Source organism: Gorilla gorilla, chromosome 15 (genome assembly GCF_029281585.2).
Source record: "Gorilla gorilla gorilla isolate KB3781 chromosome 15, NHGRI_mGorGor1-v2.1_pri, whole genome shotgun sequence".
Lineage (NCBI taxonomy): Eukaryota > Metazoa > Chordata > Mammalia > Primates > Hominidae > Gorilla > Gorilla gorilla.
The window spans coordinates 94178606-94194196 of record NC_073239.2 but is presented as its reverse complement, the minus strand read 5'-3'; the positions used below and the strand labels follow the sequence as shown (position 1 = coordinate 94194196).

General features: G+C 52.5%; 2 protein-coding genes across 15 annotated transcripts in view; one reads left to right on the top strand and one right to left on the bottom strand.

Annotated features, from left to right (window-relative positions):
* Positions 1-3434: 3434 nt before the first annotated feature.
* On the bottom strand, positions 3435-14269 carry GSTZ1 (glutathione S-transferase zeta 1). 6 transcript variants are annotated; one of them, XM_004055496.5, is made up of 9 exons: positions 14130-14269; positions 10094-10145; positions 8111-8178; positions 7474-7554; positions 6989-7114; positions 5826-5904; positions 5220-5272; positions 4668-4717; positions 3435-3958 (listed from the first exon to the last, which is right to left on the bottom strand). In XM_004055496.5, the coding sequence occupies exons 1-9, from the start codon at positions 14142-14144 to the stop codon at positions 3832-3834; spliced, it is 651 nt and encodes a 216-aa protein (XP_004055544.1). In that variant the 5' UTR covers positions 14145-14269; the 3' UTR covers positions 3435-3831. The 6 variants fall into 6 exon arrangements, with proteins under 6 accessions (XP_004055544.1, XP_063554128.1, XP_004055548.1 ...); XM_063698058.1 differs by lacking the exons at positions 7474-7554; positions 14130-14269 and adding exons at positions 12588-12773; positions 13750-13970 and having other exon boundaries at positions 6989-7158; XM_004055500.5 differs by lacking the exon at positions 14130-14269 and adding an exon at positions 10393-10700.
* Positions 14270-14375: 106 nt separating this feature from the next.
* POMT2 (protein O-mannosyltransferase 2) overlaps positions 14376-15591 on the top strand; it is a 45912-nt gene continuing 44696 nt past the window's right edge. For all 9 annotated transcript variants that reach the window (XR_008671213.2, XR_002002609.3, XM_055361074.2 and 6 more), the window contains exon 1: positions 14376-14879. Coding sequence is in view for 7 of the 9 variants with exons in the window: in XM_055361074.2 (XP_055217049.2) it covers positions 14632-14879 (248 nt within the window). In the remaining 2 variants the exon portion in view is untranslated. The remainder of the gene's footprint in view (positions 14880-15591) is intronic.

Here is a 15591-nt window from a genome sequence, read left to right as displayed (position 1 = left end):
CATCTGAGTTATATTTTAATGAACCTGATTTACATTTTAAATTCTTTGTCTTTCATGTATCTTCCTTAAGAAAGGTATTCTATAAGCCCATATGAATTATTTCATAATCTATTAAGATTGTGAAAGTTAAGAAAAACTAAAAAGAAAAAAAATTGAGAATAAGATTAATAATAGATCTTTCATCTGCATTTAAATTCATGGCAGAGTATCATGACCTGGGAACTGGGATTGGAAAAACTGGGTTTATAGTGATGATTAATAAGTTCTGAGTTTTATGTCAGCATTTGGTCCCAGTGAGGCCCGTTTCCCCATGAAGATATTCTGTTCAAATTTGGAACCTCGACTTCGGATACCAGGCCAATCATTAACGTAATCTGGGTGATATGAATTCAGCCTATTTTCATTTACAAAAAGTGACACCATAATATATCTTTGCTATCTTTTAAAACACTGCCTCTCCACATCCCTAGTGTCTGTTGCAGAATAAGGACTCACATCTGAGCAGGGAAGGGTGGCATTTAAATATTTCCTTCAGTGATATCTGTGATGCTAAAATGAACCTGTTAGATCATTCTCTGCTTTCTGTTGCCACATATTTTAGAGGTTGAAGCATAAAAGAGAAGGGATCTGAAACAATTCAGTTAAATGAATGTAATCACCAAACTACCCTACAACTAACAAAAAGCCCAGGCAGATTCCATGTAGCTGGAGATCATTAATGATTCATGTTTGGGTATGCTGGATGTAATATGTCACTGTGAACACATAATATATTTATTATTATTTTTTGAGATGGAGTCTCACTTTGTCACCAGGCTGGAGTGCAGTGGCATGATCTCGGCTTACTGCAACCTCCGCCTCCCTGGTTCAAGCAATTCTCCTGTCTCAGCCTCCTGAGTAGCTGGAATTACAGGCACATGCCACCATGCCCAGCTAATTTTTTGTATTTTAGTAGAGACAGGGTTTCACCATGTTGCCCAGGCTGGTCTTGAACTCCTGAGCTCAGGCAATCCACCCGCCTCAGCCTCCCAAAGTGCTAGGATTACAGGTGTGAGCCACCGCACCTGGCCTTAAGATTATTTTTTAACTTTTAAAAGCATTCATATGTGTCATATCATTGATCTTGACATAGCTCAGGATTACAAAAGGCAGCTCACACATTACAGCTCTTGACATTCAGCCTTGATGTTCTTTAACCTGTGCACTTCTGGCTTAAACTCAGCAGCTATCCTTAGTTCAAAGTATTCTCTGAAAGTAGAATTGCTGTGACCTTGGAAGCAAGAGCTAAATAAGTTATGTTTAGAAGTAAGAGCTGGCCCAGCTACTTGGGAGGCTGAGGCGGGAGGATCAAGATCAGCCTGGGCAACACGGTGAGACTCCATCTCTAAAAAAATTTTTTTTAAATAAAATATCTAGGCCGGGCATGGTGGCTCACACCTGTAATCCCAGCACTTTGGGAGACCGAGGCAGGTGGATCACAAGGTCAAGAGATCAAGACCATTCTGGCCAACATGGTGAAACCCTGTCTCTACTAAAAATACAAAAATTAGCTGGGTGTGGTGGCATGGGCCTGTAGTCCCAGCTACTTGGGAAGCTGAGGCAGGAGAATCCCTTGAACCTGGGAGGCGGAGGTTACAGTGAACCGAGATCGCTCCACTGCACTCCAGCCTGGCGAGAGAGTGAGACTCTGTCTCCAAAAAAAAAAAAAAAAAAAAAAACACTAAAAGTTAGGAGGAGCCATATCTTGGCCAGGCATGGTGGCTCACGCCTGTAATCCCAGCACTTTGGGAGGCCGAAGTGGGCAGATCACCTGAGGTCAGGAGTTCGAGACCAGCTTAACCAACGCACCTGTAATCCCAGTACTCGGAAGGCTGAGGCAGGAGAATCACTTGAACCCAGGAGGTGGAAAGTTGCAATGAACCTGAGCTCTTACCACTGCACTCCAGCCTGGGCATGACAGAGCAAGACTCCATCACAAAAAAATAAATAAATAAATAAAAATAAAAAAAAAATAGTATCTTATGAGTATGTGTATCACCTGTTTATCCAGTAAGTTTGCCAGTTTCCTTAATGGATATGTAAAATTTCTGAGGAACACAGCCTATAATTTTTGCTTTGTTCTCAGGTATTTCCTGATAGCACCTCCCTACTGCTTTCCTCCTTCTGAAGTATTTCTGGGGACTTGTTACTTCCATAGAGTTGGAATTACCAGTATCAGGCCCCTCCATCATTGTTCTTCCTTCACTGTGGCCACTCCCACTCTGGGAAGACCACGTACATATCTAGTCTCCCTGTGCCTCTAGCATATCAGGATCAGGTGTCTGCTAAGTGTGATATGGAAAGGAAGGACTTGACTTACCACTCATCCGTTTGAGAGAAGCCCCTACTGGAAAATGTCCTGTAAAAAGGTGATGGTCTTTGCTACGATTTAAATGTTTATGTCCCCTCTAAAATTCATGTTGAAACTTAATCTCCAATACAACAGTATTCAGAGGTGGGGCCTTCAAGAGGTAAAGCTCCTAAAAAGTCATCTCATTTCATCCCCAGAAGCTACCCCAATCTCTGTACGGCATCTCTGCCCAGAGGTGGTCCTGGTTCTGCCTGAACACTGCCAAGCATGGGGACTTGCTCCCTCCAGGGCAGCCTGTGGTACATTGCTACCTGCTTGGTCTCCTAAGCTGGCCTGGTCAGTAGCTGCTCACACTGCCCACGGGGGAGCCTGCCTCCCATTCCCAGCACCATTTGTGACTGGATTTACCTCGAGTGCCTAATCCTGGGACTGGTCTGGAGAATGCTGGCCCTGAAGACGAGGGACTGGTTGAGAGGGCCAAATGGCCTCTCAGTGCTGGAGTGGAATATGTTTTTTTTTTTTTTTTTTTTTTTAGATGGAGTCTCACTCTGTCTCCCAAGCTGGAGTGCACTGGTGCAATCTCGGCTCACTGCAACCTCCACCTCCCAGGTTCAAGCCATTCTCCCACCTCAGCTGGGACTACAGGCACCTGCCACTACACCCGGCTAATTTTTGTATTTTTAGTAGAGTCGGGGTTTCACCATGTTGGCCAGGCTGGTCTTGAACTCCTGACCTCAAGTGATCCACCTGCCTCGGCCTCCCAAAGTGCAGGGATTATAGGCATGAGCCACTGCACCCAGCCTGGAGTGGAACATTTAACAACGGTACCATTCCTAGCCCTGAGAACTCAGCCAGTCACTAGATGCTTTCCTGCTTCTATCTGTTATCTCCCTGGATCTTGTCTGATTCTTTCAGGCAGGCTTTTGGGTATATTTCTCATCATTGCCCTTAGGTCCCATGGGCCAGGCCTGCCACAGGGTAGGCAAGTGGCTGACTGACTTCCTCTACTGGTCCAGGCACAGGGGATTCTAGCTAGGGACAGTGTTCATCTTCTGGAACCTAGCTCAGTCTTAGACAAACAAGGTAGAGGCTGGGCTTCAGTTTAATTCATGCCAAATTTCAGTGCGGGCATTCTTTGGAGTCACACACAACAAAAGCGGATGAGAAAAGGCACACAGCCTTCCCCGTGGTGTTACGGTGAGCACGCCAGGCATTTTAATCCACATTCTCATCTCAGCCTCACGACTGCCCCGTCACATAGATAACAGTATTCCTGCCCACCCTGCTCCCCGCATCTCCCTACGCCACCCCACATGCGTGTGACAGATGAGGGGACTGAGGTGGAACAGGTTTCAGCAGGAAGGCAGATCCAGGGCTAGAGTTTGAGTCTCCCATCTCCTCAAGACTCTCGTTTCCAGGCCTCTTCAGCCCACCCAGCTTCTGCTCCTGTGGCCCTGTGCCAACGGGGCAGGATTTGGGAGCTAGGCCCTCAGCTCAGTGGGTGTATCTGGCTGCCGGCAGGGGTGAGACACCTGGAAGGCCTCCAAGACCAGCAGCCTCTTGCTGATGGAGCTGATGGTAGGGTAGAGGGTGAGATCCACCTTGAATCTGTAGTAGAGAAACACCTGCTAAGCTAAGGTTTTCAGGGACACAGGGAGACTGCCCTGATGCAGCAGGGGGAGCAGAGAGGCAGGGCTGGATGAGGTCGAGGGAGCTGTCCAGGGAAGGACGATGGGGCAGCCCTTATTCATAGGGGATGGGTAGGTCTTGTGCAGTATCATTTGGCATCTGTTACCTACTGTTCCTATTTCTTTGAGAACCTGCTATGTGTAAGGCCCAGTGCTAGGCATTTATATATACAGACTCTCTTCCCCCATGTTGTAAGCTTCTTGGGGGCAGGGAATGTGCCATACGTTTCCATATCCCTAACGCCTAGCATGATGCCTTCCAGAGAGGTGCTCATTTGTGCCCTACCAAAGGGTTCACGGAAGGATGCAGAGGTAGAGCTCACTACTGCTCACAGACACACCATATTTGAGGACATCAGGCAGGTGCTCTTGGGGGTCCACCAGGTGAGCCACCTCCTCTTAGGAGCTGGGGCTATCTATACAGGTTCATCTGGGCTGTGGTGGGCGTAGTAGGAGCACTGCCCCAATTTCTTCTGCCCTCTTCCAGGCAGAAGTGGCTATGTGGCCTGGCATGGTGGGCTCCTTGGCTGGTTGGCGAAGAGTCTGCATGAGATGCTATCTCGCCAGCTGAGTGGGACCTGACTGTGGGCAGAGCCACGAGAAGGGAGGGTGGCGGGGCTCTCTCTTACCTTTCAGCATTTGCCACCTGAGGCACCAAGCACAGATCAGCCATGGTCACCTGAAAGAGAGTCCGGTGGGTTCCCATCAGGGTGCATACCCCAGCGTCAGTGGCTGGACTGGGTGTGTCCACTGCGACTCTACTGGGGGTACCAACAATCTGCTTCGGCTCTTTCACCCATCCCACCCCCAATTCTTGTCTGCCCTAGGCCTGCATGAGTCTGTCCCCCGGAGCTGAAGTGCCCTCCCAGGCCATGCTCCAGTTGCCCTGACAGCCAACTCTGTGGGTTGAGAGGGCCAGAGAAGATGGATTGCCCTGACTGCGCAGACATCATCTAGCACAATCCCTCAACTGATGCTGGCCCGCCTCATCCTCTCACAGCCAGTCTTCTACCTTGAGTAACTCCCTCTTGAGACGGTTTAGTGGGAGTGAGCTGAGGAGTGCCCCATGGCACAGAGATCCCCCTGCAGACGCCTTCTCAGGAAGCTCTGAGCTTGAGGGAGGTCAGCATGAGGGAGGCAGCCACTGTGGCTAGGCCTGGGGAGGTCTGGGGACAGCTTACCTCGTCTCCTACACAGTATATGCCCGCTGTGCTCTGTAGGATCTGCTCCAGGGCTGTAGGGAGGCCACATAAACATCTTATTCTGGGCGCAGGGAGGGGACACAAAGCTTTCTGGGCCTTGGCCTCCATAGTTATGAAATGGGCGCCCAACTGAGTGACAGACTGGGCATGGCTGCTGGTGAGAATGTGGCAGCCAGGTCTCGAGAGAGCTGTTAGGGATGAGCTTCTGTTTCCTGAGGCTCCGCACAGACAATCACCATTTCCCCACTAGAGTGGACAAGTCCTGCCACTGGCCACGGTGACAGCTCTCACTCTGATGGCTGGCGCTGTGCCGGCCTTGGTTTCCCAGCTGGAGTAGGCAGTGAAGCTGAAGTTGGGCCATCCAGCTATGAAGGGCTGTGGGCTCAGGGACCGAGGTTCCTAGAAGTGCTGGAGCTAAGGTCTGGATGCCCACCCAGCCCATTGCCTCCCCAGTCCTGCCCTCATCCATGCAACTGTCAGGCCCAAAGCAGCCTGGGAGGCTGGTTCAGATACCCAGGCCCCTGTGTGCGAGGGCCATACCTCTAAGAGGCCACTGTGGGGCAGCTCACAGGGGTGAGGACTCACCGTTAAAGCCAGAAGTGATGGCGTTCTGGGCCCAGGTCAGCTGGATCTCCTCTCCCACTTGCTTCAGGATGGACAGGTTCTGTGCAGCCCAAAGAAAATCTGTGATTGCTCTGACAGCTGGGTGGGGGCTACCCCTTCGCCAAACCCCCTCAGGGAAGTTCACTTCCCATCTGCCCCTGGCTGGATGTCTATCCCTTCTCCCCCAGGCTCCATGAGCCCCTTCCTTCAACCAGGGCCCTGAGGTTGGAGGGAGGTAGCCAACCCAGCAGCCACCTTCGCAGGCTGCCCCAGTGGCCTCAAAAAGCCACGTGATTCTGTCACAGATGTGCAAGAATCCCTATTCATGCGACACAGGACGCGGCCATGGCTGTGGCAGGTGTGCCCACAACTCGAGGCCTGTCTCCCTCACTTCTCCCTTGCATGGTCCCTTGTGAGGAGAGGGAGTGTGAAAGAGGGTGGGGCTGGGATGAGGGAGGTCCACAAGACCGGCTTCCAGAGATTTCCAGCCTGGCTCCATCTTGGCACCTCTGGAGCCATTTTGCCTCTGTTTCCTCATTATAAAATGGAGATGTCTGTCTGCTCCAACATCCTTTGTTAAAGTGACATGGGGGTAGAGGGCATAGGCATGCAGGGATTCTGACTTAGTCCCCACTTTGTTATGACCTACCTGTGGGACTCCTAAGTCACTCCACCTTTCTGGGGCTATTTCCTCATTCAGAGTAGAAGCTGACACAGATGAACTGTTTTTAATACTTAGTTGTCTGTTTTAACAGTGACACTTAAAAAATAAAATCCTACAAGTATCCCAGTATATGACTGAGATAGCACAGATGAAAGGGAAGCTGCTCTGGTTAAAGGCAGGAGGCCTGGACTGGGGCCTGCTCAGTCTCTCCCCTGCCATTCTGGCCCTTTCCCCACCCCAAGCACCTGTACATGCGTCCTTGGAAACTAGAGCTTCTCGGAACGCAGCGGGGGACCCGCTGGGGGGCTGAATTCTGAGATTGCGATCTTCACCCCCTTCTTTCACATGGTCCAGGTCAGAGGCCCTGAGAATCCCCCTCCCTCCCTTGACACCCCCGCCCCCACACTGGGCAGCTCACAGCCAATGTGTGAGTGTAAGAGTGTGTCAGGTGTGCAAGGGTGCAAGTGTACAAGTGCCACACCTGCAGGGGCTGGATGCCACCAGCGATGAGGTCAGAAATCATACGCACGCTGGCCCTCTTCTTTGGGTCCTGAGGCAGAAGTCGCGGAGTGGGACGCGTCTCCTCTAGATACTCAATGATGGCCAGCTGTCCAGAGGGGAGCAGTGAGGCAGGGAGAGGGCCCAGGACCCCTAGACCAGAGGGGACAGGGCCAGCAAACTCCTCCTTCTCCTCTTCCAGCACCATCACTACACCTCTTCCCCCCTGCTTCTGCTCACCTCAAGCCCTATAAGCCTTTTTGGACCTTATCATGCAGAACTTGGCTCTCCATGTGCGTGAATCTTCCCTTATTTTCCTAAATAACCTCGCACTCTCCCCACGAGTCTTGTATTGAGCCTCTCCTATGTGCTAGGCACCTTGACTGTACACAGGCGAGGAAGAGATGTCAGGCGCTCTCATTCAGGGCACTGCTCTCATGAGGGCCCTCCCCCAGGCCCTGCACTCACTGACTGGTGAATGGTGATTCCATCAATCTTCAGGGTTGGCACCTGCTTCATAGGATTCAGTGCCTGGAAGTCCTTAGAAAACTGTGGAGACAAGGCCCTGGTGGGCTGGGTGGCCTGGCCTGAGTTGGCCAGAGGAAAGCCAAGCAAGCAGGAGAACCCCAGGCCTGCCACCCACCCCCATCTCCCTTCCCTGGGAAGGCCCTAAATCCTAGGCCCATGGGGGATCCATGCAGTCTCCCGAAGCCCAGCAGCTGCTGAGCCATAGGCTTCATCCTAACAGCCTGGCTATGGGCTTTCCCTGCATCTCACACCGTGGCCACCAAGGCAGCTCCTACCCTAGTCAGCCATCCAGAGGGCCCAGTATGGGGTGGGGACCCACTCGCCACCCACCCTCCCAAGGTCAGGCACTGGAGAGCCCAGGCTGGGGTACACAGTCTGGACCTGGGCCCTTCCCAGGCCTCCTGCTACTGCACACCTTGCCACCTTGTCCCACAAGGGAGAGCCAGCAGCCTCCTGCAGTGATAGTCCACAAGACACAGGTTCACTTCTCTGGGGCAGAGCCTCCCCTTTTTCCCCTGCCTGGTGCCTGTTCAAGGCCTCCAATTCCCACATTGTGGTCTGGGCACAGCCTTCTTACCTGTTGGCCCCCATCCTTTATGAGATTGATGGGCACCGTCTCGTAGTCGATGCCTTTCAAGGCCAGAGCTAGGAGAGACCACACATAGCAGAGTCAAAGAACAGCCTCTCGCCATACTCTTAAAGGAAAGAGCCCTTCTAAGGTGACATTAAGGCCAAAGAGGGGGAGGCTTCTCTACACTTCTGGGTGGTCAAGGCTCACCGTGGCACTATCCCCTTCTCTCAGCTTTCCTTGTCACCACGTGCTCCCTACCCCAGATGCACGATGCTCTGCCTCACTCACCCCTGAACTCTTAGAGACCTCACGATCTGGACCCCCCAATGGGGCCCTCATGCCCCCTGGGTGGTGATAAAGGTGTATGCCCTGGCACTCTGTGGGCTCCTGGAGGACAGCAAGGCTGTGTTGTGTTTACCTCTGCCCCCCCAGGGCCTTAAACAGTGGTGACCAGTGTCTTGGTTGAAGACATGCAATTACTCCCTCAAGAAGGCAACTAAGGGCCAAGGGAAGGAGCTCAGGTGGCCACACACAGCACACACAGACAGATGGCACTCTTGTTCTGTTGGAGAAGAATCTCTTCCAATCTATTCTCTCTGTTCTCAGGGCTGTTTACTAGAGATTCCAGACAGGCATCAGGCTCTTTGGTGGCCTCAGAGCATTTGCCATGACTCCAGTCATCAGATTTCCTCTCCATCCCTTTTGATAATTTCCCCTGGCAAGCTGAGGGTAAAAAAAACTTGGGTGGGTCAACACTAGTGGAGAAGACTGCGTGCGTGTGCATGCATGTGTGTATTACACACACTTGGGCATTCAAGTATGGTGATGGCCAATCTCAGGGAAGGGCAAAGGAATGAGGGGAGGAGGACCAGACATGTCATGGTGTGCAGAGCCTGGGCAATACCAGGCTCCTCCTAGTGTTGGTCAGCTCCAGTCTAGGGAGTGACAGTGTTTGGGGCTGGAGGAGACACCTGGAGGAGGGAAGGCCAAAGCACACAGGCCCTACAGACAGCACCTATATTGCTCCGGCTTCTGGCTCAGCCAGGGCAGAGGCACTGGCGCCCAGGGATGGGTTCATCTTCTTGGAGGAAAGTTTCTCCTGGCACCCAGTGCTCTTGCTTACTGATCCCAGCAAATACCAAGTGACTATGGGATGGAGGAGGGGTCACGGAGGATGGCTTTGCCTCCACACTCTGGAGGCAAGCTTCTTGGGTTCAAATTTCATCACAGTCATTTGCTAACTGTGTGGCCCTGGGCAAGTAACTTAATGGGCCTCTGGAGCCAGACTACCTGGTTCAAATTCCAGTTCTGCCTCTTAGTAACTGAAAGATCTTGGGCAAGTTACTGAATGTTGCCTCAGTTTTTTGTGCCTCAGCTTCCTCCTCTATACAATGCGGACAGTAATAATAGTACCTCCCTCCTAGGGTTGCTGAGGTTTAAATGGAATCAGGCACACAAAAGCACTCAGCACAGAGCTTTTCCTCAGTACAGGCTGCTTTGGTTATGATCTTTGCCAAAGGCTGTGTTAAGCCAAGGGAGGGAAGGGTCAAACAAGGACTAGCCACAGGGCCCTTGTTTCTGCTTTTCTGAAGCCTCCGAGGCTGACGCTGGCCCGTTCTGTTTGCTTTGCCAGTTCAAATAAGATAAGAACTGAGAGAGGCCAGCTGTTCCCCTGCCAGTTACTAGGGGCATGTGGATTTTGTAACCCTGCTTTAAACATGGTTGCCAAGGGGCTTTGGAGAGCAGTGTCGGGAGAAGTGTCAGTCCCAAGGGAAAAAACAACCCCCTTCCTCCCATCCTCACCCTGTGTTTCCGGGGTGGAGATGCCATGCAGGGATGGGGGTTCTAGGAGCGGGGGATGCTGGTTGCTGGGGGTGAGGTCCTCTCTGACAGAGCACCCCTTCCATCCCAGGCCAGCTTTGCACCCGGGCTTCTCCGCCCCGGCCCACCCCACTCCAGCACTCATCCTGGAGGAGGCACATCTCTTACCAATTCGAACTCTCCATGAGCAGGAGCTTCGGAAATAGGAATAGAGGATGGGCTGAGGAGAGAGAGGACGAAGGCGCGTGTTAACCCATGCTGGGTGGGCTCCAGCTTGGGAGGAGTCAACCGTTTCTTCCTATCCTGCCAGGCCTCCTCTCTCAGGCCTGCATCTGCGCAAATCAGGGCAGACTCCAAGCTCTCTGAGAGGCTCATGAGGTCCCTTGGCTCCAAAATTGTGCTGGTTTGAGCTCCTGAGGTCCAAGAGGCCCCCAAAGGGGCAGCTAGCCTGAGAGTGCCTTCCATACCTTGCCAGACTCTGTCATGGTATCGTGGTGACCCTCAGCCTCCCAGGGAATGTCCGCTCTGGCACAGCTTCTGAGCAGGGAAAGGAAACCTAAAGGGGTGGATTTCAGGAGCCAATGGGGAAGCTGGGCTACCCAGGCATTGGGGGAACTTTGACTCTGGTCAGAAAGGGCATTTCTGGCCAGGCACAGTGGCTCACGCCTGTAATCCTAGCACTTTGGGAGCCAAGGTGGGTGGATCATTTGAGGTGAGGAGTTTGAGACCAGCCTGGCCAACATGGTGAAACCCTGTCTCTACTGAAAATACAAAAAAAAATCAGCCAGGTGTGGTAGTGGGTGCCTGTAATCTCAGCTACTCAGGAGGTTGAGGTAAGAGAATAGCTTGAACCTGGGAGGTGGAGGTCACAGTGGGCCGAGATCGCACCACTGCACTCCAAAGCGAGACTGCGTCTCAAAAAAAAAAAAAAAAAAAAAAAAAAAAAAGGCATTTTTTTCCAACTCACAGGAAGTTTCTTACGCTCCTGCTGGGGCCAGGTTTGGTGTCCCCCCAACAGAGCGTGGCCTGGTTTTGATGCAGTATTTTGAGTGGTGGAGCGGGCTGGGAGCTGGCATCTGGAGTCTGGACCTGGTGCAGGAACCAGCTCTGCACGACCTTGGACAAACCTCTGCCTTTTTAAATCTTCGGCTCCCTCATTTGTAAAACAAAGGGTTGCCCTAAAATGATTGCAGGGCATCTTCTAGCAATGCAGAAAGACAAGGAGTTCTAATTTTTTGATGCTTTGGTACATACCTCCTTCAACCCCACCTCCCAGCAGTCCTCCGGGCTCTCAGCTGTCCCCATAAAAACAGCTGGCAGATATGCTCACTCACCCCAAAGTTGAGGTCAAAAGCTGGCAGCTCATTGGGGCCCTATCTGGCCCTCAGAATTTCTGTTTGCTCAACACAGTAGTTTAAAATGTTTCAAGTAGTTGCCAATGTTTAAAAATCAGGACAATCCTGTAATCCCAGCACTTTGGGAGGCCGAGGCGGGCGGATCACGAGGTCAGGAGATCGAGACCATCCTGGCTAACACGGTGAAACCCCGTCTCTACTAAAAATACAAAAAAAAATTAGCCGGGCGTGGTAGTGGGCGCCTGTAGTCCCAGCTACTCGGGAGGCTGAGGCAGGAGAATGGCGTGAACCCGGGAGGTGGAACTTGCAGTGAGCCGAGATTGCGCCACTGCACTCCAGCCTGGGCGACAAAGCAAGACTCCGTCTCAAAGAAGAAGAAAAAAAAAAAATCAGGACATTTCATTCTAGTATGGTGGGTCATGCCTGTAATCCCAGCACTTTGGGAGGCTGAGGCCAGCAGATCACCTGAGGTCAGGAGTTCAAGACCAGCCTGGCCAACATGGCGAAACAACATGGCTAAACAAAAATTAGCCAGGTGTGGTGGTGTGCATCTGTAATCACACCTACTTGGGAGGCTGAGGTATGAGAATTGCTTGAACCCAGGAGGCGGAGGATACAGTGAGCCAAGATCGTGTCACTGCCCTCCAGCCTGGGGGACAGAGCAAGACTCCATCTCAAAATAAATAAATAATAAAATAAAATAAAAATAAAAATCATGACATTTTATATACAACACCTGTTTTTTTTTTTCTTTAAAAAAATCTGGAGACAGATTTGGGTTCCTAAATAGCAGCAATTGATGTGAACAGACTAATGGCCCCCATCAACCAGCGTATGCGCTCTCAGGTCTGCCATGGCCCATATCTGGCCCACTTTTCTCATTTTTGTTACCTTTGGGCCCTTGGGGGCAGCTGGGTGTGCGATCTCTACTCCAAGGTTTAAGGGGCTCAAAGTTAATTTCTCTGGTACTTCTTCGGGAGCCAGCATTTCAAAGTGGAACCCAGGAAAGACTCGCCAGTGATTAGCACTCATGAATCTTCCCACCAAAACATGTGTATCCCTATGGATGGGGGAGAACTTGAAAGAACTTCTCAGATGCCCTGTTTACTACCCCTCTGACTATAGACATTTCACCAAAGCTCCCTCTCCCCTCTGCCACCCCTAGCATATTAAGCTGCTCTCTGAACTTGCTATTGCCATCCCTGTACTACCAACTCAGTCTGCTAGATGGCAAGGGTATAAGTGGGAACCTAGGCCCTTCCAAGATGGTTCCCAAGCCCAGCAGTCCCAGCCTGTCCTGAAGGTACCTTTTGTGGAGAAAGTAAAGATGGTCCTGGCACAGAAAGCAGGTGATGGGCAGAAAGTGTCTTTCGAAGAGGAGGAATTGGGTGGCCACAACTGGATCTTCCTTATTTGGAGATGCAACTCCCTTTCCTTACTTAGCCAGGCTACAGGGACTCCTGGTGCCAAGGGACAGGGACTGCTGGTGACCACTAGAGTGTGGCAGACATTAATTAGCTTAGAATCCCTGAAGAAATGCCTTACCTAATGGCTAAATGCCTTTGGATTACACCTTTGGATCTGTACTACGAGTGACCAGAAGCATGGTAAATGCTGCTGCCCTCCATCACGACCCACAAGCAGGAAACCTGAAATCTCTTAGGCAATTTCTGCCTTCTCTTACCAGTGATAACTACGTAAACCATGCCCCGTTCCTTTCTGCACTTGTAGAACTAAACTTTAAGCCCAAGAATCCATCTCATCAGCACTCCTAGAAGACTTGTTTCCAATTCAAATATGCATTCTGATTACTTTAGCAGATTTTATTTTTAAACCACGCCTTACACATGATTTGAGAAAAAGACTCCTAAAATCCCATTTGGAAGAGGGAGGACTATACATTATTAACGTGACGCAAAGTCTCATCTAACGTGCCACCTTCCTTAGTGTCATAAAAGTGGTTCTCAAACTTCATGGCACGTTAAGAACCATCTAGACCGCTTATAAAAACATGCAGATTCTCGAGCCCGTTCCACCAGAGATGAACAGAGTGGCTCTGGAGCGGGCCCCGGGAAGAACATGTGAAAGCCGTGAAGCTCCCCAGGTGATTGTCATGACTGCCTCTCCTCGCTCGGGGCTTTTTTTTTTTTTTGAGCCGGAGTCCCGCTCTGTCGCCCAGGCTGGAGTGCAGTGGCGCGATCTCAGCTCACTGCAAGCTCCGCCTCCCGGGTTCACGCCATTCTCCTGCCTCAGCCTCCCGAGTAGCTGGGACTACAGGCGCCCGCTACCACGCCCGGCTAATTTTTTTGTATTTTAATAGACAAGGTTTCACTGTGTTAGCCAGGATGGTCTCTATCTCCTGACCTTGTGATCCGCCCGCCTCGGCCTCCCAAAGTGCTGGGATTACAGGCGTGAGCCACCGCGCCCGGCCCGGGGACTCTTAAAATACAAACATTACTGGAAGGTCACCTCCTGCTAGGGCCAAGAGAAGAGCGTGAAGGGCTGCGAGAAATTGGGAGGCTTGGGGCGACGTTTGGAAGCCTTAGTGGAGGGAGGGGTCTGTTATGGGGAGCAGGGAGGGCGGAGCAGAAGTGAAGCGCGACCGGACAGCGACTCCACCCAGCTACGCACTCCCCACCAGGACCGCCTCCTCTGGCCCAACCCTCCCGGAACTTCGAGCCCCAGCGGGCAGCGCGCAGCACGCAGGCGCAGAGCGTGCCCGGCGCAACGCACTGCACGCCGGGAGTCGTTGTCTGCCTGGGCGGGCGGTGCAGCTCACTTCTGACCTCGCCCCCCAGGGTCTCCAGGTGTCTAACCAGCTTCCCTCCACCCGGGTGCGCGTCACAGACCTTCCCCGCCTGCATCTGGCACTTCGCACGACCCCCTCCTCCAGGCCGAGAAACTTCGCGCCTGGGACTTGCCGACGACTAAGGCTCAGTGAGACTCGACGAATCAGGACCGTGTCTTTCGTCCGGGTAAAGCGAGGGGCTGGACTAGAAAGATCCTTCCGGTCGCCTCTGGCTCACCCAGCTCTCCCGCCACGCCCCGTACCTGGGGGCTGCTGGGAGTTGCAGTTCCCTGAGCCCGACCCCTCCTGCCCAGTCCCCCCCGCCCCGGGCCGGCCGGCCCTCCCGGTCCCGACATGCTCTGCGCCTCCTGCCGCCTCCTAGCGGCCCGGGCCGCGACCACGCTGCCCGCCCCGCCCCGAGCCCGGGGCCCCGCGCTCCGCTGCAGTGGAGGGCGTTGCATTTCCCGGGGTACCCCGAGCTGCCCTCTTGTGACTCCTTGGCGGGGCGGCTGGTCAGACAAAGTGTGCCTCCGGGCCGGAGGGCGACCCAGAGGAGGGGGAAGATGCCGCCGGCCACGGGCGGAGGCCTGGCAGAGTCCGAGCTGCGTCCCCGGAGGGGCCGCTGTAGCCCCCAGGCTGCTAGGGCCGCAGGCAGGGACGTGGCCGCTGAGGCTGTGGCGCGAAGCCCCAAACGGCCTGCTTGGGGCTCACGGCGCTTCGAGGCGGCCGGCTGGTGGGCCCTGCTGGCCTTGGTGACGCTGCTGTCCTTCGCCACCCGCTTCCACCGCTTGGACGAGCCGCCGCACATCTGGTGAGTGATGGGGGAGACTCGGCGGGCACCATGGCAACCGCCACGGGACGCCGCCCTCTGATTGGCCCGAGGGTACGGAGGGGGCGGGATCTATAGGAGGAGGGCTGCGGTGGAGGGGAACTTGAGGTATCGGGTGGGTTGGCCTCTGGCGAGGTGCATTCTCTGGGAGGGGGATCGTTTTGCTCTGGTGGTGGGGCAGTGGGATTCTTAGGATCTGAGGAAGCAGCCCTCATGTCTTCCAGGTTATGTTACAGTGCATCACCTGGCTTGCAAATTGTGGCTTTTAAAGGTGCTTTCAACTTTCCAAAGAGAATTGCAAATCTTTGGGTACAGAATTTTCTAAGGCCTGAGTTCCTATGTCTGCAGGATTTTCAGGCATCAACAGAGGAGAAAATACCTAACTGTGTACCTTTATCCTATAGGGCAAGGACAGTTTGGGTGTTCAGGTATGGTGACCAAAGGATTTTATGAGTCAGAACTCGTCTTGTGAGAAGAGATTTATTTTCTTAAAGGTTTTAGCTTGTGCTATCCAGATACTGGGTGTCAGAAATGGAATTCTTTAAGCAAAAAGCAGGCAAGAAAACAGACTGTCAGGGTTGCTTTATTTAGAAATTAATAAATTAGCTTGTTATTGTGTCGTGACTGCTGGCAGAAGATGAGACTCCTGGGTTAGAGACAAAGGACTTTATTACAGGAAATAGGATGCATGTTA

What these genes read in the sequence shown, in the direction of transcription:
- GSTZ1 (XM_004055500.5), bottom strand. An exon ending in TAAAGGATGGGGGCCAACAG is followed by an intron (nt 7,555 to 8,110) that starts GTAAGAAGGCTG and finishes TTGTCTCCACAG; the next exon opens with TTTTCTAAGGACTTCCAGGC. An exon ending in GTGGCATCCAGCCCCTGCAG is followed by an intron (nt 5,905 to 6,988) that starts GTGTGGCACTTG and finishes TGGGCTGCACAG; the next exon opens with AACCTGTCCATCCTGAAGCA.